Source organism: Rhodnius prolixus, unplaced genomic scaffold, assembly GCF_049639745.1.
Source record: "Rhodnius prolixus isolate KJV_2025 unplaced genomic scaffold, Rpr scaffold_3, whole genome shotgun sequence".
Lineage (NCBI taxonomy): Eukaryota > Metazoa > Arthropoda > Insecta > Hemiptera > Reduviidae > Rhodnius > Rhodnius prolixus.
Window position 1 is genome coordinate 42,422,808 of NW_027411603.1, and position 26,417 is coordinate 42,449,224.

At 32.1% G+C, this 26,417-nt stretch overlaps 1 protein-coding gene across 3 annotated transcripts in view; it reads left to right on the plus strand.

Annotated features, from left to right (window-relative positions):
- crb (cell polarity complex component crumbs) overlaps nt 1-26,417 on the plus strand; it is a 56,646-nt gene that overhangs the window by 1,234 nt on the left and 28,995 nt on the right. For all 3 annotated transcript variants that reach the window (XM_074125328.1, XM_074125329.1, XM_074125330.1), the window contains exons 2-3: nt 25,313-25,475; nt 25,605-25,788. In XM_074125328.1, the coding sequence (XP_073981429.1) occupies nt 25,313-25,475; nt 25,605-25,788 (347 nt within the window). The remainder of the gene's footprint in view (nt 1-25,312; nt 25,476-25,604; nt 25,789-26,417) is intronic.

Consider the following 26,417-nt stretch of genomic DNA (forward strand, 5'->3'; position numbering starts at 1 on the left):
TTTTTCTGTGGCGAATTTTTTTTTCTTTATAAAAAAAAGTGTTGCGTCCTTAAAAATCATGAACTAGCCTCTTATCGGTGTTGAAAATATTGTATTTCGCCCTTAGGTGTAGGTAGTTTAGTCAGAGTTGAAGCTGTGTTCAGGACAAAAATAGATACGATCCAAAACTCATTTTAATATTGGCTGATGGCGTTTGCTAATGCTATTGCTATATTTCAATTTTATAATATAAAATTCAATTTTATAAAGAAAATCAAACAAGATAATTTGTACTTTACAGAAATTTGATGTATATTCTGGTATCATCTTTCTGGTATGCAAAATTGTATGTTTTTCATCTGGCCAGAGAGCGTGTTTCCTTAGAAGGACGAAGAGTCATCGATGTGGAACACGGGAAGTCATTAAGTTAGATAAAGCGGGGCTGCTTAACACCTGGAGTTCAACAGAACTTCATGTCAGAAACCTTTGTCTACGTATTGTTATTTAAAAATAACAAAAAAGTATCGGCAATTTTACTAATTTTATTCCAATACCCTAGGTTATGGTATTAAAACGATTTGGTTTGTGCACGTTTTGCTAGTCTTCGCGATTGTAAGTATTTTGTATAATGAGTACTTAATTTATCTTAAGAGATTCATGAGTAAGCTCTTTCTCTTGTATTTTCCTTAATTACTTCATTAGTATGGAGACTTGAGGTCAATAACCTATTTCAATATGGCAGAGCTAAAGCAATTTACACCATGAAAGGCATGAAATTGTGATAGGAAAACGTGCCGCTAAAGGCCGGCGGTTCGCACATTGTTCCTGCCCTAATCACCGTAAGGCAACATACAAAAAATGTAAGGGAAGGAATGTGTGCTTAAGGTGAAAAGTAACTTTAAAAACGCGTGCTCTATTAAACTGTCAGTAAGTTCGATTTTTCATTATTGTTTTCACTTTTAAGAAATACCAAGTTTTATTGTTATAAAAACAAACATCAATCTTTTCACGTTTATTTTTATTTTTTAAACAAATCTTATTTTTCGGTTTAACTTAGCATGGCCTCCAATCTTTCTAATCCAATTTAATCTAGAATCGATGCTTCCTTAAGGAAGTTAAATTTGCGCTTGAACCCATCGTGCTCTCGCAGAAAACATATATCAGCCGTATCCTTAAAAAACACCAGGGCAGAGGCGAGTCAACATAATGCGCGCATTCTCCCAGGAAATTGAACTCCAAACTCTACTATTCATTGGGATTGATAATCTGATTTGGATCTTCTTTTCTTGACTCGTTTCAAATTGATTCCAATCATTATAGCGTTAATAAATTAGTGGAAATTAGAAAATGTGCCTTTCACTTTCATTGTTACTACCATTTTCAGATACTTTAACCTTGAAACATTAAAAATTAAAGTCATCTGATGCATTAACCTGTGATAATGTAAAAAAAATCGAAACCGGTCGATATTAAATTTATGTATATTTATAAATTTAGAGCGCTCTTTTCCAGTTTCTTTACAAAATCCTTGATCTCTCATTAATAGACTTAGCCATATGTCCCGTTTTAATATACGGACCCGGTCTATGTATAATTATGTTCCGGTTATTTGATAAAAATCGAAAAGCGCAAAACGCAATAGTGTTCATTATAGAAATCTTCTCTGCTTGCCAAGCACATCTTCACTTGTTGATAGCTTATTCTTAATAATTAATAACATTTAGTTTGAAGAATGAGGTGGATTGGTAGCATAAAGTTTTATTGCGCTGTAGACGTAACTGTAAAGTAAGTATTCTTGTTTTTATTCCACTATTCCGTTCATCAACTTAAATACAGACAGGACTTAAATTTTTTTATCAATATTCGATTTTAACCCACTCTCTGGTACTAATGTGAGTCAGATAGTATGTCTTAACATTGTAAGAGAAGCTTTTAAAGCTGCTTGCGCCACTCTTATCTGATAATAGCTCTCTTAAGTTGGATGAACATCTGTAGTTGGCTAGAAGGAAGGGAAACAATAATGATGCAATGACGGATGAAATCTTTGATGTTAATTCTGGTTTGGTTGTGACGTTAGCCCTCTCATCTAAGTTTCCATTCAGTGGTATAAGTTTTCTTTAAATAATCTGTTACTTCGTCCGCTTCTATATCGTACTGAGCTTCAATATATTAAAAAATAGTAAACGTGATATTTCGCTATTTTCTTTAAGAACTTATCTTTCTTTTATCATTAATATTTGGTACTTGGTTGGAATACTGTAATATAATGGATTTTGTTGGAACTCTGTACAAACTGCACTCAAATTCAGGATTATTGAAGGACTCTTGTTGACTACAACTCGGGTTTACCTTTAATTATGAATTAACAGGTTAGAAATAAGCAAACTTCCACCTTGACTTATTTTACTTATCTTATAAATTACCTTTTCACCACATTGATTCATTGATAATTTACAATGTCAGAAAATACGTTGGAAATAGACCGCTTTTTGGCTTCCCACCTCTTTAAATCTAGTAAGTAAATATTCTCAACTTTTTTTCTGTGTGCGTTACTTAAGAAATTCGTAATTAGTTTTGTAACTAATTAGAATAGTTATTTTTAAAGAATGTTTTATGCAAATTGCGATTAGCAATAACAGTGTGACCTGTAACTAAAGTGTACCCTTGAAATTTCACCAAGAATTTATTTGTATGGGAACCAACATACAGATGATGAGGTTCATTTAAATATCTGTTGAACAGAACTAACTAACCATATATGGTGCATATGGCCTTCATAGAAAAGGTCGTTACGTTCATTCATACAGACGAATTTCACCTTATTTATTGCTATATAAACATATATAATTATGTTTATAATTAAAGGAATTCAGAAATTAAGATTAATTAGAATACTTTTGCAGCTGATTCTATTTTTCGTTGTTTGATTAATGGATTCCTTGATGAATTAAGGGGAAGAAAATATAAAACTGAGTCTTTTCATTAAAATTTCCATTATAATTTATTTCATGTTCAGAAAGTAATCATTTTCTGTTACTTGAACTTGAATTTGTAGGAACCAAAACTTCAATGTAGCTGGGATTGCGGGAGCTATTTTTGAGGTAAAACTCAAGCATCCTGAGTAGATTTTTTTCTTATAACACGACATTATAAAATAACTCAAAATGAATAGTGCACTCTGTTACAATCATCAACTTTTTATCCTCAAATCTTACTATTTAGGGTACGAGTACAGTCTGATTGTGTTGTTTTATCCTGTGTCTATGAATGTTCAGATTTTAGAAATAAATCAACTTTTTATTGCTAGTAGTAGGTAATTTCTTTGATGGTATGATGTTTCTTAGGGTTTGTTGAAGGAGATTTTTTTTTTTAACAGACATCAAGTTTGCCGGCTCAACTTGCTGGGGCGTAACTTGAGGCCCATGAAAAGCTGTTGCTCGCAGATGGCAATTAATGGTCGAGTGGGAATGTATGTTGATGGTGCAAAGATCCGCTTCTGCAGCTGCCTGAAGTGCTAAGTTTAAGAATACATCCTCGATCTAGGCTTCTTCCCCAACATCATATTATCCTCTGTACATCATTTGTACAGTATGGAGCGACCTTTCTAGAAACGGAGCCTTTCCAAATTAAATTTTGGAAGCGGCAAGTGCGGCGTTACTTATTTTTATCTTCTTTTGTTCGTGTAAAGTTGCAGAGAAGGCCTTTTCAACATATTGAATGGTCAAATATTATTTATAGAGTTAAATGCGATGCTGAAATTGCGAGTTAAGAGAATGGTTCTCTATCGGAAATTTACTTTACTGGTTGGATTTTTCTTTTTTGGATATTTTCTCAAAATCTGGTCGGAAAATGTTCATTAAAATTAGTTTATACTCTGTAAGCTTGTAGAGCTATAAATTTTGATTGCCTCATTTATCTAAGAAAATTCAAAAAGTATTTTTCGTTAAAAAAAAACAACATAATTACAGGTACAGTGTGATATATGTTATGTTAGGCTTAATTGTCAATTGTCCTTTTTAAATTTAGTGGTTTTTGATAGAGCCTCTTTTAATTGATGATCGCACAGTTCAGATTCAGGTACTAATTCAGAAATAGATGCAAGTTTAGAGCAAACTGGTTAATGGTATCTGCAATAATTCAATTAGGAGAAGCCTTGCGTTTCGCTTTTTTTTCTATTTTTGTTTTTACAATAATTAAACGTGAAATGTCTTTATTGCAAATGTGCACCTCCTTCACAAAAATAAATAGATAATCCTATTGTATTTGTAATTTTTTATTGTTATTGCTTATTTTTTTTCCATAAAGTTTGTGGCAATTTCTTCAAAGAAAAGTTAGGTCGATAAATCGAATATCATCTACAGCTTATTGAAAGAAATGTTCATGGTATGAAATGTTTATATCCTTGAAATTATTTATTAATTATGTAGGGCTCTTCAAAAATTTATTGCCTAATCGATTTGTAATAATTTCGTATTTATTGCTGACACTAATTCTTTGCTCTAATCATTATACCGAAAAGAAAAAACTCTTCACGTCTATTTCCTTCACCACCCGGAAATGTAAATTTTTGCTCTTAATCATTTTTTTATCCTCAACAAATTTTTCCTTTTTCGGTTCGAGATCCATCATTGCAATCTAATCCGATTAATATTTATTTATGAGTTCACTTTCTTTGTGGAGGGGAATTAAATAACATCCTTAACAGTACGTAATCTCTTCTAAAAGAATCTGAATAATTTAATTAAATAATAGGGGATAGATGAGGATGTCAAGATTGCATTATTATCTATGTATTCTTTATAGTGTACAGTTCATCATATAATAGTGTATATACCTAGTAGTTATTTGTTTTTTGTAAGATTGTTTAGCATAAATTTTGTGTGTATAAAAACGAACTAGTGCTTTCGGGACAAATTTTAAAATAGTATCCATAGTATTGATTATAGTATTTTGATTTATCGGGGGAATTGAAAAATAAAGAATATACCCTATATTCTTGCCGACATTGTCACAGCCTTAAGGATTGGAATAAATATTTCTGAAACACTAGCTAAAATTTTGTTATTCTTTAATTATTCATTCATCAATTGCAATGTATCGTCATTTTTTTTTTTTTTTTAAACATACAACCATATTTGGTAGAAAATAAAGACGTAGGAATTTATGCTTATCCTTTTTTAGTACGCGTAATGTTCACTGCATTTCAAGTAACCTACCTTCTATTCTCATTCTAGTGTTAGAATTTAAATTAGTTACCGAGCGAGAACTATAAAAAAGAATTTTATTAATTGCGATGAATATGTGAAGGCTAAGAATAGTCATATTGTGCAAGACATTTTATTGTTTTTACATTGGTATATATAATATATACATATATAAAAGCTAGGGTTGCCCAATTGGGGATAATTAACATATAATAGGCATATAATAAATTTTTAACATCTGCTGGCAATATTCGTTTGAGTGACAGCTTGTCTCTTAGCAACCCTCAGACAATATGCTCCATTGCACTTTAACAATTGCTTTAATAAATTGATTTACCTATCTATTAATTATGAATTTTAAGAGGAATTTTGTCTTTTACCTCTAGACAAGGAAAAATATATTTTAAGAAAATCATTTAACTTATTTTAAGATAAAAAGTAAAACTCTTTCTACATATGGTGAGGTGATTTCCACAGGTGGTTAATGTGAAATTTTGGCTTATTTAATGCATCGTGCATATCAGTAGCTTTTCTTTTCATTGTATACAATGGGCTTAATTATTTGTAGAACAATAGACTTAATAGATTTTGTGTTTATCTATTGCAATTTCCCAGTGAAATTACCATATAAGGAAGTTTGCATTGCATCCTATTTTGCGGAATTTAAAAGAAAAATAAAAAATGAGTACTATAAAATGCGCACAAAGTGATGTGACAATCTGTTCCATCGGCTGGCCTGAATGCTACTGGTAGGAAAGTGTATTATTGGCTGTAATATGTGCAAATATGTGTGTAGTTATTGCAAGAAATCGCCTACAGTGACATGTCACAATGATGGAGTAGAGAAATCGTCGCTTGTACAATTTCGCTGAACAAGGAGTACACGACTGGCTGTAAGTCAATGTAGCCTTGTTTGTCGCTCTCCTTAATCTTAAAACCACCCGTTCACCCATTCGTCCTTTCTCCATTTTACATTACACGCCATTAATCTTTCATTTTCTAGAAAACATATTATTTCCTTGAATGAAAGATCCCTTTTTCTTTTTATCTTTAATGATTTATTCTACAATCATTTGTGCAAGTATTGGTGCATTAATACTAGTCCGTTTGACTGTTTATTCCTAGAAAGTTCAGATTTTAAAAAATAATTGCATTAAAATTAAATCCTAAGTATCGCAACTACCTTTCCTTCCTTCAGCAAAGAATATATTGCAACTGCAATTTACCATTGATTAATAAAAAGCATTTTTCTAAAATTCTACTCTGAATCAATTGTGCATTGTGAATTTTGACTCAAGGCATTCAATTTTTGATTCTTTCATTTTTTTTTTTTTTTAAGGCACCTCTGATTTATTGCTGAACTTCGCCTTCAAGTATCTCTCTCTCTCAAGAGAGACTATGCCCTTGAAGTATGAAAATAACCATGTTATCGCACTATTAATCTATTTTCTGTTGGAACGCAAAGTGGCTTAATGTTCTTCCTCTTTAATAGTCCAGTAGTTGTAATCTCCAACTCTTCACCTACCAGCCATTTATGTTACATGATTTCCTCTTGGTCTTAATATGCGAGCGATTGCAAAGCCGGCCAACAAGTTAGACCATTTACTCCTGTCTCTTGTATTTCTAGTAAACAAAACCTTTCTTGTTTACAAGGGTCCAAAGTTGAAAATAGTAGTTTGTTTATGGTTGTTGGTCCAAGAGAAATAAAGGTCATGGTGAGACCCAGCGCGCATGGTAATAACCAATGAGGACTGATATCAGCAGAGTTTCATACAAGATTTATTGGGAGCAGCTCTAATAATGCACTCCAAAATAGACGGTAAAAGAGAGAGGCAAAACCTAAGAGAGAAGGTGAGAGCTATGAAAATTGTAATGAACGAGAATCGTTTGTATTCACATTAGAATTTTTTTTAAAGAAAAAACAAAAAAATGACTGGTGTCTAACAACTCTCCTCCGATTTGTTCATTTGTCTTTCATCAAAGACTAGTAAAAGGAAAAGAATTAGATTCCAAAACACGAATAAATTTGTTAATTTGGATTTGTAAGAATTGAAGAAAGTAATGAAAATTGAAATGCTTTATTATGGTAGTAGCTAATGGCCATTAGCGTTACTGCTAGATAACTGAAAGCTTTTAATTGTTGAATTTTATTTGTTGCCGAGAAATCGTATAATTAATGTAGATAAAAAAACAACTACAAAACTTAACACAAAAGAGGGGATTTTCAATTTTCTAGTTGGAAATTTTAATGTTTAGTCTATGGCTGCCAATTTGTTTTAAAAATTCATAAAGAAAAAAGATATGAAAGATATTTATTTGTAATTGACTATTATTTTTAATTTGAAAAAATGTTTACATAAAAATTAATTTTTAAATTATTTCTTCGCCTTGAAGAATATCCGTCTCACTATGATTTTTAGTAGTTTTGGTTGCTGTAATGTGTGAGGAACTTGTAGGACTTTTATCTGCTAGGATTTATTTATTATATCATCACCATTTCCACATTTTATTTGAGAAAAGCCAAACATTTGAAGGAAATTTGCCATTTATAACTGTACTAGTTAGGAAAGTAAGTGAAAGTTGGTCTGACTTAATATGTTGACTTAAATGTAGGCTTAAAAACAACGAGAAAAAGCTAAAATACCTGACAAATATACTTTGTTTCGTTTCTTTGCTAAGATATAGTTCAGGATTATTTAAGATAAAAATTTATTCCTAAATAATAAGCCAGCAGTATTATATTAAACTTCTCGCAGTCGTGGTTGATATTTTATGACAAATGCCATTGAATTTTTTTTCTTCTTCTTTGTATCTCAACCTTGAATGTGTTCTCATCTTTGAATGCTTTCTTATGTGATTTTAATTTACGCATAATATTATAACTTTTTTTGCTTCTACCTCATTTTAAACTTGCTGCTTTGGAATTATTTAATGCTTAAGAAATTGTCTTTGTAGAGAACAGAAAGTTTGAATGAAAAATAGGAAATAGTAAAAAGTGTCACTAGAAACATGTGGTAACATTAATCAACGGAAGGAGAAAGATGTGTTGCGCACGTTCTACTTCTATTCCAATTCTAGTTTCTTCTGGATGTTATGGTTGTTTAATAATTTATATAATTCTTTGAATAGGAACAAAAAAAAAATTTTTTTTACTTGAAATCTATTAGATTTAGTAGAGAGAAACGAATCATTCAGCTCAGGTACAGTTCCCCCCTATAGAATTGCATAAGAAAAGTTGGGAATTAGTTAATAGCGAATCTTGTTGCTAAGAGCACAGGAGTAAACCCTTTATATCCCATTTGCCGTAGCTATCTCCAAGGGATGGTAGCCCCTGAGTGTGTAGCACCTTGGTGTGCTTGTTTACGTGATATAATGCAAGAGTATTTTTTATTGTGTTCCTGTTGTGCAGTGTAAGTGCACGAATTACTAGGTACCCGTGGGTTTGCAATACCCAGGTAGCTGCATGCAACTGCGTCACCTCTGCGGGAACCATTTTTCCCTACTTAATACTTTTTCTTGGTACATTTTATTATTTAGAAGGTTCTGAAGAGGACTACTTTCTGTATTAAAGTGCTCCTTCAGAACGATTTACTGTTCCCCATCTATATAACATGAAAGAACATTATAAGGTTAAGTTTTAGGAAAATACGTTATCAATTGTAATGTTCCAATTTTTATAATGTTGCCAATATTAATAGAAAATGAATACGCAACTAAAATTATAAATTTGATGAAGGCGAGGCCTCTAGACTGGTAGATTTTTCATGTTTACTGCCTGTTACGCTTCTCGCAATCGGGCAGGTTTTTTAATTCCTAAGATTAGGAAATGGTATGTTACATTTGAGATTAATGTCTTTTCCCTTCAAAATGATTACCTAACCTCTTTTTCTTTCTCTAAATTTAGCCTAAATTATTTTAAAGAATGGAAGTTTTCCAAAATATCCTTGTTTATTTAACTTATTATTACCAAATCAATTGTATACTTGGTTTTTCTTTCTGACTGGCTGTATTATTTGAGAAAGGTGTAAAAGGAAACCTTGAAAAAAAGACGTAAAAAGTGTCAAGAAAAATTGAAGTCTATAAAATTTAAATTTTATTACTTTTCCGGTGACAATTTTTTAAATGGATTTTGAGGTTTCATAAAATTTAGCTCCAACTATTTTGCTTTTAATTCGTATTCTTTACTTACTTCTATTGTAACAGGTTGTCAGGAAAATTTATTTTGTAGAGCAGCTGACGGTCCAATCGCTTTAACGATGATTAAATTAATGACTAAAGTTCCGAGTTAAAGGGATGGAAATTTATTGAATTGGTCTTGGCAAGACAAAGAAGGCATTATTAATAACATCTCAAACCTGAAGACTAGCAAATATTTACAAATAGAAAAATTAAAATTATATTCCTTAAACCCCGGTTGGGGCGCTGAGCTAGCTCAGTGTTATAACAGAAATTATATATCTTGTATACACTGATGTATATTATTTACAGTTGCAATTAAAGAAACAAGACAAAAATACAGAACCCCTCCTGGTTCGAGTAAAAAAAAAGCTACGTTTTCATGGACATGGTATCATCATACACAACTGACGCCTTCAATATCACGCAATACACATCTGTTGTGATGGTTTCAGACAAAACTATTTAGGGATCATATCTTAAGATTGTTATATTATCTTCTACGATTTTTAAGAAACATACCCTGACATCTTGTGAGCAGACTAGCTGTTATTAATATCAGATTGTCTTCTTAACATATTTTGTTCTAATTATACTCAATTTTTTTTCCCCCTCTCATAGTTAAAATCAAAATATATTGATTTGGTTAAAAACTAGTGCGTCCTGTAATATTTCCTGTTCAATATTCAGAGTGTACGTTACGTAAAATTTATGTTAATAGGTTAAAAGCATTTTTCTTCATGCTTCAATCGCTTGTCCATGTTTTAATAATAGCTTATTACAATACTACTTTTTCCGTTTTCTTAGTAATGAGGTAAGTGAAATGAAACTACACAAATAGTTTTAGTGGAGTATAACAATGGACTCAGAAATTATCATTTGTAAGTTTTATTGCTTTTCTCTTTTCTAATTTACTAATTATTGTAATGAAAAGAGAAATAGAGAGGAGAATTCTTCATGAGTTGGAATTGCTAGAATTTTACTAGAGTTGAGATCAAGATTGGTTGGGATGATGTACAAGTTCTTGTAGTTCCTTGAATGAATAGTGGCATTGCAAGTGCAAGAGGTGTATTGGAATTTCCACCAACTCCAAACTCTATTAACCATCTCGTTCTAAACCCACATTCTTTAGGTGCCTTCTGAGTCCACTCCAAGAGGAAGCCCATCAGTTTGTGAAATTTGTAAACCCTTACGCCAACACCTATATTGCTTTCATGAGCTAATTTAAGCTAACCTATAACTTTCACTGCTTTACATCTTTTCTTTTTTTTTTAAATGTCCAAATCTTCCTTCAGCCAGTAAAAGTGAGACCTCTTACTCTAGTTTTTTCACGTCCTTCTTCGCTCATCAATTCTTCCCCACAAAAAAAGAAGGTTCACGACTCGGAACCATAGTAACGGCTCTTCAATTCATGATGTCTTTTCTCTTTCGAATGATTCTCTCTTCTTGTGTCAAAACTGAGATGTTGTTCCCGCTATCCCGTTTCTAAACCAGTAAATCTTATTACAAAGTATTTAATTCCTCTTTAGATGATTTTGTTTTTGAGTATTTAGCTTTGAGACTTTTTTTTTTTAAATTTAAATGAAACGTGGTAGGGTTTTGTCTGTTAGGTAAAACAAAATGAAATATGGTAATTTTTAATTTAATAATGTTAATAGATGTTTCACTTAGTAGTTTTATTTATCTCTAATTTGAGTGTTAAACATTATTAGTGGGTTGTTAATAATTACTGGCAATCTTCTGCAAATTAACCTAGAGGTTACTCATTTGTTTTCTTTAAACTTATCTTAATTATTCTCATTTACCAGTTGTTAGCTTCAATAATTCCTAACTTCTTGATTATTTATTTTTTAACATTACAGAGTGATAGCTGTTAAAATTAACATACTATCTGGAATGTTGTGGCATTCGCTAGCTTTAAAACGAGAAGACAATCATTAAGTAACAATAGGGGGTTTATTTGTTGTCATTAATAAAATGTTTAAAGTAAACTTTCTTTTCATAAGAGGAATTTACAATAGCTCTCATTGTTGTTATTGTACAATACTTTTTTTTAGAGATAAATAATTTATATTTATTAATAATTAACACTTTCTATTATGTTTCCTTCAGTTTTTATTTTAACTACAAGGGAACTTCACTATTAATTTAATATATGAGTAACCATTGTTTAGTATATTGTAATTATTTTTAATTACATTAAAAAAAGTGCATGCAGCATATAATTTTCTGAAAGGCCAGAAAAGTCATTGAACATTTCTCTGCGAGTTTTCTTTTCTTTTTTAATACTTATTTTGAATATATTATTTTTTTTTTTTTTGTATACAAGTAAATACGATGGTTTTTACGAGGAAGTGGCAATAATGTGGAAGGTATTTATCTAGTGGTAACTTCCATTAGATGCCCCGGAGGATGTGGAGTGGCCTCTCAGCCTTGGGGATTTTCTTGACCGTGAGTTTGAGGAAAGGATTTGAATGAATAGGTGGCGATGGTTTTTTTTTTTAAAAACTTTTAAATAAATACGGTCGAAATAACAGGGCTGAGGTTATACAGAGATCTCAGTTTTGTTTCCAAAGTACGAGTAGTTACTTTCCCATCAAGTTATCGTTCTCTGCCATCCAGATTTTAACAAGACACTAATAAGAAATATGAAAAGTTCTCTAGTTAAGCCCAAAAAAAACATTTGCAAGTATTCAGTCAGTTAGAAAATAATATATTGCACAGATAAGCTTATATAACAAGTTTAATTAACACAATTTATTAACTTTATTTTTTTAAATGTACAGTCAATCATGATATAACACAATGTTATTTTAATAAAAAGCATTCACTTAACAGAGCGTGCTTGCTAGTGTAGCAGTTAAGGCAGTAATATAACTAATTTCTAATTAATATTAATTTATTTATCTTTTATATAAATACTACATATTAGCTAAACACATCCTGGCCGTGACATTTGTCTGGCCTTAAAAATGTCCAGAAAAACACACGGACACAAAATAGTTGTAAGAACAACAAAAAAAATATACATATACTTGTAATTTCGTCTATAAATCTTTAGATGATTTCACAATGTTAAATTATTGCCTGCAATTAACCATTGATCATGATAGTTTGTCAATTTAATCAAGAAAATTTAAAAGTTCTGTTGCTACGTTCTATAAGATTCTTCGTCCTCATTTTGTTTTTAAAAACAAACAAAAAACAGTTACTTTGTTAATTTTAACCTACACACTTACGAGAATAATTACGTAAATTCTATTCTATATTACTAACTAAAAAAACTTGCAAATATTATTTCTTATAGCTAATTGCCTAATGTTGGTTATCAATGCAACAAATGATTAATGAAACACACCATATAAAACATGCATACAGATTAGTTAGCCAACTAAACGTTAAACCATCCATTTTTGGAAGCAGTTAGTTAGCCATTATTCAACCCACACTTGTTACAATCTATAGTCTGATCAATCGTTATGACAAACTATATGACAAATCATTCTAACTCTCGTTGGCCGATTTTTACTAAATAAACTTAACCTCTAAACAAGGAATCTTTGTTGAATGAACAAAGATTAATGGAAAATATAAATGATAATAATAATAATGGCAGAATTGCTATAATGTTGTGTGATTTCTGTAAATTTGCTAAATATGATTTTGTAGCTGTTGTTTTCCTTTAATTTACAAGATAAAATTCGAAATGATTTTGAGCTAAATTGGAAGCTGATAGTGATAATGTATGACTGAAACGTCATTATAGATACCGTTGATTTTATCCCTATCCACAACTAACTACATCCTTTAGTTGCATTCTACTGCCGAAAAGAAAACTAGCATTTCTGTAATCCATTTTAGCTTGAGGAATATCCTTCCATTCATGTGAATTCTTCAGTTGTTAATTTCTCCTCTTTCAAATTTACGAGGGTCGTTTGCAAAGTCCGTGCAAAGTCAGAGAGATAGCACCACTGGCGCGTATCGAGGTTATGTTTAGTTACGTAGTAGCATCTCTTGGAAGAACACACACCAAGATTCAGCCAGATCGGTCTATTTCTTTGTGTTTGGCATTCGTTTGAATCGAGGAAGTCGAGTGATTTTCAAAAAATGGACGAAAAAGAATTTCGTGTGTTGATTAAACACTACTTTATGAAAGGCAAAACGCCTCAGGAGACTAAAGAGAAGCTTGATAAACATTATGGTGACCCTGCACCTTCGATTAGAACAGTTTATAAGTGGTTTCAAAATTTTCGGAGTGGCCATATGGGCACAAGTGACGCTGAACGTTCTGGACGCCCTGTTGAGGTTACTACTCCAGAAATCATTGATAAAATCCATGATATGGTGATGGATGACAGAAGAGTGAAGGTGCGTGAGATTACTAGTGCTGTGGGCATCTCGAATGAACGGGTACATAATACTTTGCATCAACATTTGGACATGACAAAGCTATCCGCAAGATGGGTGCCGCGATTGCTCACGCTTGACCAAAAACGAAATCGTGTGAAGTGTTGCAAGGACGGTTTGCAGCTGTTCCAGAAGAATCCGCAGGACTTTAAGCGTCGTTTCGTCACTGTGGATGAAACATGGATACATTACTACACTCCTGAGACCAAAGAACAATCTAAACAATGGGTTACCAAGGGGGAATCTGCGCCAAAAAAGGCGAAGACCGTTCCTTCGGCCGGAAAGATTATGGCGACTGTCTTTTGGGATTCGCAAGGAATAATCCTCATCGACTATCTGGAAAAGGGTAAAACTATTAAAGGTGCATATTATTCATCGTTATTGGACCGTTTGAAAACCGAGCTGCAAGAAAAACGCCCACGATTGGCCCACAAAAAAGTCCTTTTCCATCACGACAACGCACCAGCTCACACCTGTGGTCGCAAGATTAATGGAAATAGGGTTCCAACTCGTTTCACATCCTCCCTATTCTCCAGACTTGGCTCCCTCGAACTACTATTTGTTCCCCAATATGAAGAAATGGCTGGCGGGAAAAAGATTTTATTCAAACGAGGAGGTGATTGCAGAAACGAATGGCTATTTTCCAGACTTGGACAAATCCTATTATTCGGAAGGGATCAACAAACTAGAGCAGCGTTGGACGAAGTGTATAAGCCTAAAAGGAGACTATGTTGAAAAATAAAAAAGGTTTACCCCAAAAAATTAAGTAGTTTTTATTTTTGCACGGACTTTTCAAACGACCCTCGTACATGATGACTCACTGCTCAGAAAATGGAACGAATTAATGGTTACCTTTTTTTACCTAACTCTTCTCACCTTTTCATTACTTCTGATCTGGCCTTGCATGTTATCCAAAAAGCTATAAGATAATCTTCTTAAAAAGACAGCAAAGTGTAAAGCGTAAATAACGTTAGACGTTGAACTAAATTCTTTATGTGCAAATTAACAGTACTTTTTATCTCCGACTGAAATTATTATTAAGTATTCCAAGTCTATTAAGAAGATATTGTCGCAAGTACCAAGAAAAAGTAACGGATACCCTCAGCTAACAGTTATCCACGGCGGCATCATTAGAATCATAGTTTTAAAAACTATCTTCTCTTTTTAATTAGTTAGTTCATTTATTTATTATAATCAAGATTCAAAATAACATTGATAATTTTTTTTTTATTTAAAACATGTAAAATAGTTCCTTGTCGATTGCGGATTTTATTAATAAAATGTCCGAGGAAGATGTTCTTTCTTATTCGTCGTGAGTGTCTGTCTGTATGGGAAAAAACTTCAATGGAGTCAAGAATTTCATAGTTTGCCGGACAAATTACCTACCTGCCCATACGTACTAGTTTAACATAGTCTGTTCACAAAGGTGAACACGAAACAAACGGTAATTGCCTTTTATAAAGAAAATTGTCCATCGGGTGTATCTAAAGAATGATTTGAGTGGAAATGACAAGTGTGAGGTTGGCCAAAATTATCCATCAATTTTTTTTGTTATTTCTGTCACGATGTGACAGAACTTGAGCTTTTTTTTAAAAAAAAAAAAAAAAAAAAAAATTGCATTGTTTACTTTAGAAAACGGCTTTAAATAAAATTAGCTATTACCAGTTTATTCTAAACTGTTGCATTTCTTTGGGAAAATTATTCTGTAAAAACAACTGAAAATCCATTTTTCTTTCTTCCAGCGATTATTATCTGTCCAAGTTTTTCTTTGCAGTTTTGTTGTTGTTTAATTTAAGGCGCGTCAACATCTGAGATCATTGACGAACCGGAGCTTTTTTTTTCATTCCACTGCTGGTCCTCCAGACAGTGTTCTCTCGTTACACTGTTCTTAGCTGTAATAAGCTTCTAGGAGGGCCAAAGGTTGGGTTCGAACCTGATATATACTTGTGAGAATCTAGGTCGTTAACCACTTAGCTAACCTCTTCCATTTTTGGTATTTTTAATGAGTGATTTCATTCATTTAATAATAAGAGTAGGTATATCTATAAATAAATGTCGAGGTAAACTTTAAAAGCTTGTACACCTAACCTATCTATCTAGGGAATAGTTGTGTCCTGAATTTGACTCTCAAAAACCTAATTGTCTGTTTACAAGGCAAGTAAACAACTTATAAAATGGACAAAGTATGGAATGCCTGGCAACATCTGGGTGTATACTTTGAAGTTATATAGTATTTTTCTTTTTATCACTTTTTGGGAGATTTTATAGAAAATTATTTCTTCGTTGAATAAACTTCATTTTTTTACTTTTAGTTCTATTACTTTAATACAGTTTTCGTTGAATTCGTTTTAGTATAGTTTTCTTGGGAAAGATAGAGACATTTCTCTGAAGCTTTAGCAGCATCATTTTATTATGATGTGCAGTTCTAACTTTATAATTGAGAAATAAATCAATTTATTTTTCAATTACGAGTTTAAAAAATAATGTTCTGGCTAAAACTTTCAGAGTTCTAGTAGTGCAAAGTAACGCAAGTATTCACATTACATGTTTAGATTGAACATAAATCTATTAAAATAAAATATAATAATTATTTTTTTAATAATGTTAATATAATAATCACTTGATTATGTATGCACCAATGACAGCACTTTTCCTAGATTTGAAGTGGGCGTATTCCAGCTGTGTGCGATACCAGATTTATCGCTGGTTGTGCATGTTAACACTGAACGTTCTGTGTAATTATATTTTATGATATGCATTTGTTTGACTTTCAAATTAACTGGCTTCTGGCATTAGCATTAGTAGCAATTTGAACTTTTTACTTTTATTTTTTTAAAGAAACTATTGTAACCTGAGTCCTTGAGCTCTAAGGTTTGCTAGAAAGTTGAAGTAGAAACGACGAAATGCAATAACAGTGCAAACATAAACATTCAGGTACCTGTAGATTTTCGCTTCCCTGAGGTCTCTTAACGCTCCTCTGTTTAGTGAAGGATTTTAAGAAATTTCTTGTACTAATTACAAGAAGTAAACAGATTTTAGAGCTGTTCCGGCGGAAGTGGTACTTCTTAGCCCTCTCTCTAATGTACCATTGGATGGTTTTACCATCTATATAATGTTTAGTAAGCATTAAATGTGATGTTAAAATAAAGATTTTAAAGAAAATCGGTTACTGGTAGCCAATTTAGATTAGACTCTACATGGATTGGCCGAAAATCCTATGCTATCGCGACCCCTCCTGCTCGTCCGCTTGACTAGATTTAAGAGTCTGATCAGTGCTCTTGGGCAAAGTATGAAGACATGCACTTCTCATCTCCAAAGAGCCGAATTTTGAGCCCGGTCAGCTCATTACACTGACATAATTAAGTGCAGTGCTGTTTCAAGCCTCTACCAAAGCCCACATACGATGAACGATGAATGTGTTTCTACGATCTACATTGACCTCCTTAGACAAGGGCTACGATCGTTATAATGTCTGATTGGTCTTGTTGGAGTAATACCACAATAAATTTGGGCGAGTAGCTGCTGAAAAAAAAAAAAACCACTTAAATTTTGTCTGGGGTTTCTCCATACCCGCTCCTAAGACTTTTAATGTACCAATTTCTGTTTGCTGGATTTCCTAGACATTTTGCAGTGCTATAAAAGAGTTCGAGTTATGGGAGAACTGAACCAAGACCCTTTCTCTTCTAAATTTCTGCGTTGAACGCCTCTATAACCCCCCGGGCACTCAGTTGAGAAAGGACACTAATTTTCCTCAGGATTTCTAAACAGTTTCACTCTAGCATTGAGTAGACTTCATTGGACTTACTGGTCTTTAAAAACGCCTGTCAGTCCGAGAAGATAATGACTCTGAAATTAAATATTAAAAAGTGCCAATCTAGTCTTTTGTGAAACTGTTATAAAGTACTATTTCCGTTCATTTATATAAAGTACCTCGGAGGGAAAAGGCACCATGTCCATTTTTTCGATTTTCAGATTTTGGCATCATTTTACAAATTTTTTGTTGCTCTTTCTACAGGTGTAAAGCACTATTGTCCTATGTTTACTATTAAGCGATTTATGTATTTTTAAAAAGCGCTATGATACTTCATTACTTAAGGGTAAAAGGCACTACATGGGCATAAATTTTTTTCACAATGGAGATCAAAATAAAATATTTTAAAATATGGGAGTTAAAGTGGCCGTACCTAATGTAATAATTATGGTGAAGAAGTACAGGAAAGAGTATAACCGGAAAAGTGGAACAAAAAATGAATTTAGAAAAATATCTTTAATTGGCTCCCCTGTAAAAATTTACTTTTTGTGACATGGTGCCTTTTCCTTCCGAGGTACAGAATATAAACTAAAGTCAACAAAAATAGTATAACTTAGTCTACAGGAACTTTGTTATACCTGTGAATATCTTTGTAAGATAAAAGAGTATTTCACCACAAAATTTTTATTTTCAGTACAGTAAGCTAATATTTAGGTATTTCTAGAAAATTAAGGAAATTGTGTTCGATTGTGTGTTTTGTACAACATAGTAAGAGAAAATAATAAAATTGAGGATTGAATTGCAAGAACTGAAATGGCCATATACAAGCTCCAAATGTTAGATAATCACAAAGATAATAAATATCATATTCTACTTAAACTACCATAGTTGGGATGCAATTCAAAACCCGTTGTATTCAATATTTGATTCCATTATATCAGAATTATCTAGCATTCTCGTTAGTAGCATTGGCGGTTATTCAACCTAATTGTGTACTGTAGACCAATCAAGGTGGCCGTTATTTTTGTTGCTGGCTTTAAAGTAAAATTGTTGCAATTTTTTTTTTTCTTTACTTCATAAAATTTTCTATATTTTAAACTAAAAATCAGCCTTAACTCTTTATGTTATAGATATTTTAAATAAAAATATATATTAGTAATTTCCTTATGATTGCGAAGTATCACAAGTGCGCAGTAAATGCCTTTTGTATGAATCATTTATTAAGAAACCATTAGAAATTCCCGGACCACATCCTGCGCTTATTAAACTTAGCGATGGTTCAGAATGTTTAAGTACGTAGTAGGCGTGCTGTTAATTTTTTTTATTCCCCCGGAAAGAAACTAACATTTCAGTTTGAGTCACTTTTTTTTTTTTAATAATCCGTGCGCAGTGTTCTTGTGTATGTTGATGATTACTTTCCGTAATGGGGTCAGAGGAAGTATAAGTAAAGTAATCGCCTATTTTTTTCAGGCGGGGCTTAACGTCCAACTACCAGTTAGGTTTCTTGGACGGGGGCGGAAGCTCATACTTTACTATAAACAATTTTTTTTCTAACAAATAAAAAGTAGTCAATACACGGGATTCGAACTGGGTATCTCACACCTACAAAGCCGTGCTCCTTCATCATTCGCCCCAATTAGAGAAAGAACAAGAATTAGAACATCAATTTGGAAGTAGAGGTTCTGGGTCCCCAATATTTGGATAAACTGAAATACCTTCGACAATAAATATATAGGTGAAGTTACACAACTTTGGCAAACTCTAGTATATACGTAACTTCACTCTAGTGCAGGCTAAATGCACTCATCCTCTAATTTCTACTTCGTGGTTTCCATGACCTAAGGAAATCTTGAGCACTGCATGCAGGTATAATTCCTTCAGAGAATTAACATAATGGTAACTGAGAGTGATTGCGTTAAATGTTTACTGCTTAGTGATGTATTTAGTGTATAATTATGAGAGATTGTGTGCAATGTGAGTTAGGTATATCAGAACTGAGAGTCTCTCTGCTTCCTAAATCCAATATTTTTAATTTTCTCCTATTTAGACAGTTTCACTTTTCCTTTTGTCAAGTAATTAATATGTAGCACTAGTTAACATACACTCCATCTTTGACTTGTTTTTTATACATTTAAGCACACCTATTAAAGTTGCTTTCTTAATGAATATATTTACAAAGTATAAGATTACTTAACCTCTGAAGAAAAAAAAGTAAGAGACTCGCCTTGGTAATTAGAGAATCATGTTACAGTTAGAAGAAGAAAGTGCAGACATATGCAATTCCCAAATGCTGGCTTAAGAAACCAGACTAACGCCTGCAGTCAGCACAATACTCAAGCTTACTTTATGTTTACTTACATTTAACCAAAAAAAATTTGCTATCCTTGCTTTCTAGTATTATGCATTGTGTATTACGTATTATATAAAACCTTTTCTTACTAATACTCTTGCGTTATTTCTTAATTTTTATTTATTTATTTATTTTTAATGTGTATTTTTTAAAAATATTTGGCGTACCAAGTAAAGATTACTTTTAATATCCAACTACTGATCTGAATTTGAAAATAGTCTTGTTACTTGTTAGCCAATTTTTGTACTTTCCTCTGGTCTCACATTAAAGAGTATATATAAATTTAATTCTACTCGATAACAGATCAAAACTCACTCTGGACAACAAAAGACTTATTTATGTAGGTATATTAAAGCCACTTTTGGCTTATGGCATCGAACTATTATGAACAACCAAACGCTTACACCTCCAAAAGATCTAGTTCTTGCAATCCAAAATTCTTCATTCTTTAGTTGGACACTCCTTTCTACGTCGCCAATCAAACCATTCGCACAGACTTAAACGTTCCTTCCGTAACACAAGTTGCTAAAATTCTATCCTTAACGTTCAATCTCATCACAATTCACTGGTACAACATCTATCTTCCAGAACATTTGCAAACACTTCTAGACGTCTTAAAAGACAGGTAGCCCTCGCGATCTTCTCTCTGATGAAGAGAGTCAGTAGAAAGTAAAATGTTATTGGGAGTGTTATCGCTGGGTAACTTCACCACTCTGATATGTGTGATATGTTGTTTATTGGAATCATTATTGCTTATAACGCAATAAAATGCGTTGATTGTAACCTAAATAAACGATTAAATAATAATAATTCGACTGCTTATTAACATCAGCAAAGTCCAGTTTGTTTTACTAATTCTGTTGTCTTTTTCTCCAGCAATATTATTTTTTAGAAAACCTAAAAATCATTTAGCAGGAAAAATGCAAAATGGATTTAGTTGCTCATGTTGATTCGTTCTGTGTTCTTCAAGAATTATATTTTCATCATTACTTGTTCTTCTTTATTTCTTACTTTAACTGCATCAGTTCCTTAAAAAACTTATTGGTATTTACATTATCTGATTTGGTTTAGAAAAAAAAATTGGAATAACTAGATATTATTACTTGAACAGATTGTTACCAGCTTATATATACATTTTGTCTCATTACAAGTAGTAAAATCAAAAAAACAGATTTAAATTTAATGAGTCGTGGTTTTCATTGTAAATATGATAATAAAAATTGTAGTAAATTTAGTAAATGTAGTAAAGGGTAGTACAACTAATTCGTATATTTGTATCGTGTTAATTCCCTTGTGAAAGCTGTTAATGAAAAATTTGTATTAGTTTAGATTCTCTTTAAATTTGTTTATCTCCTCAGAGGTTTCATTTGTACCTAAATGCGAGTGGAATAAAGCAGTAACTATTTGAGAAGAACAATAGTGTCAGTGCTGTATAAAGGTGTTTAATAGAGCTTCCAATGGAACAAAGTATATATAACATTCTACAACTACTACCTTAATTAAATTATTGCAGAACAATTCACCAAGTCCCTCCTATGGTTCACTCAATAAAATTAGAGTTAGTCTAAGATAGTAAATAGTAATTATTTATAGTAGGCTTATAAAAATATATGATTAGATTTGCCATATAAACAATTTAATTGTCTCCATTTTATTTTTATGAGTTGTGTAGTTTTTTTTTTATATCAGTTTTCTGTAATTTTCTTGGTCTACTTTCCTAATTCCAGCGGACTAGCCACTTCAATAGGAATCTTGAGTCCTTACGGGTTCCTTGCTAAACAACGCAAACAAATCTGACATTGACTCCTCTCACTTAATTCTCTCAACCTAGGGCCCGCAAAGGTAGTTGATGTTTGAAAAGGTATGTTTACTGTAATCACACCAACCCTTTGTATAAGTTAAACCTTAAAACAAATAAAAAATATTATTATTATTATTACTATGTTTGAAAAGGTAAACCGTTCATTTCATTTAAACGAATAAAGATCCGTTTGTTACATAGGCAACCTGATAAATTTCAAACTGAATTAATCGAAAAGGAGGGTTGGAATTAGCTGCCATTATTTTAAAGCTCACTAATTATTTGGTGATGGACAAGATTGTCTGCAACAAAAGAATGACAGTCCGGAAGTACTTCAAGAGCTTCAGGCAACAATAACTTCTGATGCGCTGAAAATCTGCTCAACTTCCTCTAGCTGACAACAATTAGTATTAGTGTGTCTAGGGGGAAGGATATTTTGTAGTAGTTGGCCTTGGAATAGAGTCTAGGTCGGGCGCTCTATCTGAGAACATAAATGTTGAAGGAGAACACTTTGTCCTCGTACAGTAAGGATGCTTGCAAGTTTTAGACAAAACGTCAAATAGTACACAAAACTTGTACAAATAGGTGGAGTTGAAAGAGTGCAGGATTTGAATTATAGTAGTTCCTAGATTTCGGCATACAACTAGAAGTCCGGACAAAACCTTTAGGTTTGCCCTCCACTACTTGTGAGAGAATGTTCTCAAAATGTGTTTGTGTTTCTTCAGTTAAAGTGTTCATAAAAATTCAGCACTACACTGAAATTTGAAATTTCCTAATTTAACTATACCACCCAGAACTGATCGTTGGGAAGTTTTTAACGATTTGTTTGAACGAAATTTTGAAAACAAGTTTGAAATGTTTCACTTACAGTAAGGAAAAAGTACATTGGTGATGAACGCCCACGCAGAAATAGACATAATTGTTTATATTTAGCGAATCGCTGTAAATTATAGTGAAAGGAAAAAATTGTTGAAATGATGGCTGACTTCTCAGTTTTTCTTTTAACGTATTCTGGGGAAAATTGGCGATATGCATTGTATTTCAATCATACAATTAGTATTTTTATAATAAAAGCAGATAGGGAAAGTAGATTTAGCGTTTCACAGCGAATTGTTCTTTTTTTTCATTGATATTTATACTTGTCTTACTTTCTTTTACTCCTGATAAAGAGTAAAATATTGAAATCGAATCAAATTTTGGAAAAAGGCTATTCATGAGGTTCATGACTTGATGAGAATCAAATTTGAAGAAACCCTAAGTTTTTAGCGCATGGTCTCGTGAGTGACTGAGAACAAAATAATTCAAAAGCCTAAAGTCGGAGAAGTATTTCTTTAGGTATTCAGTTTGGTAGTGATTTTTATATTAATCTTTTGCTTTTAATTGACCAGCTATATCTGACTGACCAGCTATATAATGACTGATATCAATTCTAAACTATAAACCTCCTATTTGTTAACTATTATTTGCTGCAACCTGCTAAACCTTAAAGTTATAGAAGGGTAAAAGAAAATCACTGCAGATCCATACCAGACTTTTTCTTACACAAATTGTATAAATATACTTAGCAGAGATTCTATAAAATGGATTTTTTTTTTTTAATTATTGTGTAGGTTGCTATAAAATAATCATTTTATTACATTTTCATTTAACAATGTTAAGGTTTGAATCAATGGTAGTTGTGTAAACAATTGAATAATAGAAAAAAAAGATTTTACATCTCATTAAAATTAAGTTGTATCATTCTTCAATGTGGTTTTCTCCTACTTATATCATCATTCATAGTATAAATATTCATGTAAACAAAGAAAAAACATCCATAATTATTTCTTGCCTCTTTGTAAATAAACAAAAAGAAAATAAATGTTTTGTCCACTGGAAAATCAACTCTACTTTTACTCTGTATTTTTCTAAAGATTAGTTACACATCACACTTATATACAAAACACCGCGATTGACAGTGAGACTTCATTCTCCAGTATGACGACGTGTAGCACATGATTTGGTGGTGACGCCATCGTTCATGCAATAATCAGTTAAAAAAGAGTAACATGCATGTACTAGTTACTTACCTTCAGCTTAAATAAAATGCTAGAATGTTCTTTACTTCGTTATTTTAGCGAAATATTACAAAAAACAAAAAAATGATAGGCAGTATTAAATTAGAGGGAGAGAGGTATATTTTTCTGATATTTGGTGGTAAAAGTAAATAGAGAAAGTATTGCCATCACAAGAAAATTCCAAAATCGCTAGAAATACACTGAGATTCTCCCATTCATTAAGTACAGCTGAAATGAGCCGTGAACATTATTTACTTTTTAACTCTCATTTTTTATTAAATTTGTTCATCATAGCAACTAATTGATTAAGCAAACATTTCATCACTTAGTTTCTAAAGAAAGGGTTTAACCAAGGTGTTGCAAATAATGATATGCTCACGTAGCGATCAGGACAATATTTTATTAACAAATCTTTGAACGGAAATTTTCCATATAAATTCTTCTTTCTTGATTCTTTCTTTCTTACTTAACGACATGAAAAATATTCTTGTATTGAACAATATTCTGTGTAAGTCTTATACTTATTTATGTATAATCTGTAACGCACTGCCTTTTATACCTATCTCCATTTTTTCTTCATTGGTATACTCAGGTAGTAAATAATTGTTACTCTAGTCCAATCTGTCTTATTTAAGGAAAATAAGTAATTGCAGCATAAATTAAATGACGTGGGAACTTGCGTAGATTTTTTTTTTTTGCTATTTTAGCCGCGATGGAGGCTTGTCCATGCAAAGAATGCCAGATACAAGGTGGCAGGAAAGGATGATAAAGGGTAAGCCAGGAGGTGAAAGATTAAGTGGAAGAGTGAAGCTAAAATGGTTGTATATGTTGAGGATGAGCTCAGGAAAAACAGGATAAGAGGATGGAAAAGAAAAGCCGAAAGTAGACAGGAATTCCTTCTGATGGAGGACCAGGCCCAACTGGGGCTGTAGCGCAATTTGGTAGTAGTGGTAGTAGCCTTGATGGAGGTTTCAAAAATGGGGCAGAAACTTTATATAATTTCTACTTGACAGTACGATCAAAAAAACTTTTATTGAAAAACAAAATACTTATTTTCTATACAATTTTAAAATTTAAGTGAAATACAGATGCAAATATACGAAAACATCTTATCCTCAATCTTTTTATCTAACCTATTCTGCTCACTGAACTCTAAATATACCTTTCGTTCTTCAAGTATTAAAAAAATCGACATTATATTGTTCATGACTTCTCGTCTAATCATATTAATCGGTGTCCCGAAGACTTTTCTCTCTTAACATTCAAATCGTCCTTCTCGAAGTCACTGGCGTCTTGACCTTTTCGATTAACAATCGCAATAAATTAAATTTTAAAGGATAAAAGATTATTTTGTCATTACGATTTCATAATTCATACGTTTTACTTACTACTTGTAAGATATGTGAATGCCTAAATTAAAGTATTGAAGTAACTCCAATAATAATTGTTCATATCCACTTCACAATTGCAGAAATTAACTTCACAATCATTCTCATAAAAAATAAATAAAAATCAATCTTTTCTGAACATAGTTTTACATTAGTAAAAAACATTTATTTTGTGGTAATTGAATATTTTAATTTATAGTGGCTATAACAGCGTCCACATTGGAGAAAAGTGGTGCCCAAAGAGCACGTGAAGGATTTTTTAACACAACTTCTTACGTTAGTCTCTACCCGCCTCTGGTCTTACATAAACATATAGGACTCAGTTTCAGGACTTGTATTGGAGGACAGCTATTCTCACAAAGGTATAAATTGTTATTTATTAATTATTATTTTTTTACTCATAGTATCTTATTAATTTGTTTGCAACTTATCATTGTAGTTTTCTATCATATGTTGACTAACAAAGCTAATATTTACTCTCTTTTTTCTAGATCACCATCACCACATTCCATAGTATTAGATGTTAGACCTGATGGATTAGTTTTTACTGTAACTATTTTAAGTAAAAGGTATGAATCTCGAATTAGTGCAAACCTACTTGATAACGAATGGCATACAGTCAACATTCTGTACAGAATGGGGAATCTCACAATGTCTGCTGCAGGACATCAACAGGTACTAGTAATTTTTATTATTTTAAAAATAATACAAAACTGTTAAAAAATTGTTTTGTCTCAGTTTTTGTTTTTGTCGAATAATTCATTACAATATCCTAATTTTCAGCTTTAGAATTATTTAGACGGAGAAAAATATTAATAAGTCCCGAATGCTCTATTTACTAATAATAATCTAACTAATAATCTCGGCCTGAGGGAGAGATGTCTCCTCTTTTGTGCACAACGGCCAGACGTCATTATTTTAAATTGTTTTTAAGAGGGCAGCCCGTAAAAATAGAGAAAAGTTTAGGATAACAATTCCATCAAAAAGTTAACCGAAAAATTGCATAAGAAATGAAATAGTAAACTCGTTCCAGATGTTGTAAAAATACGGCTGTTATCATTCAGTTAATCTGTGGTAGAGGAATTTGTTGGATTCCACCTTCTTGAAGGAGGTCTAAATAAGTGACATCCTTAAAACGGTGAGGATGGTGAGGAGATTAAAAAAAAAAAAAAATAGAATCATTAATATAATAACGTGTGAAAGAGGAAATTTAGTCAATAGCAGCTCGCTGGACTGGCAAATCAAATTTCTGGGTTCGAGTCCAGGCAGCGCTGCCCGTAAATTTCGTCTCATACAAATCTCTC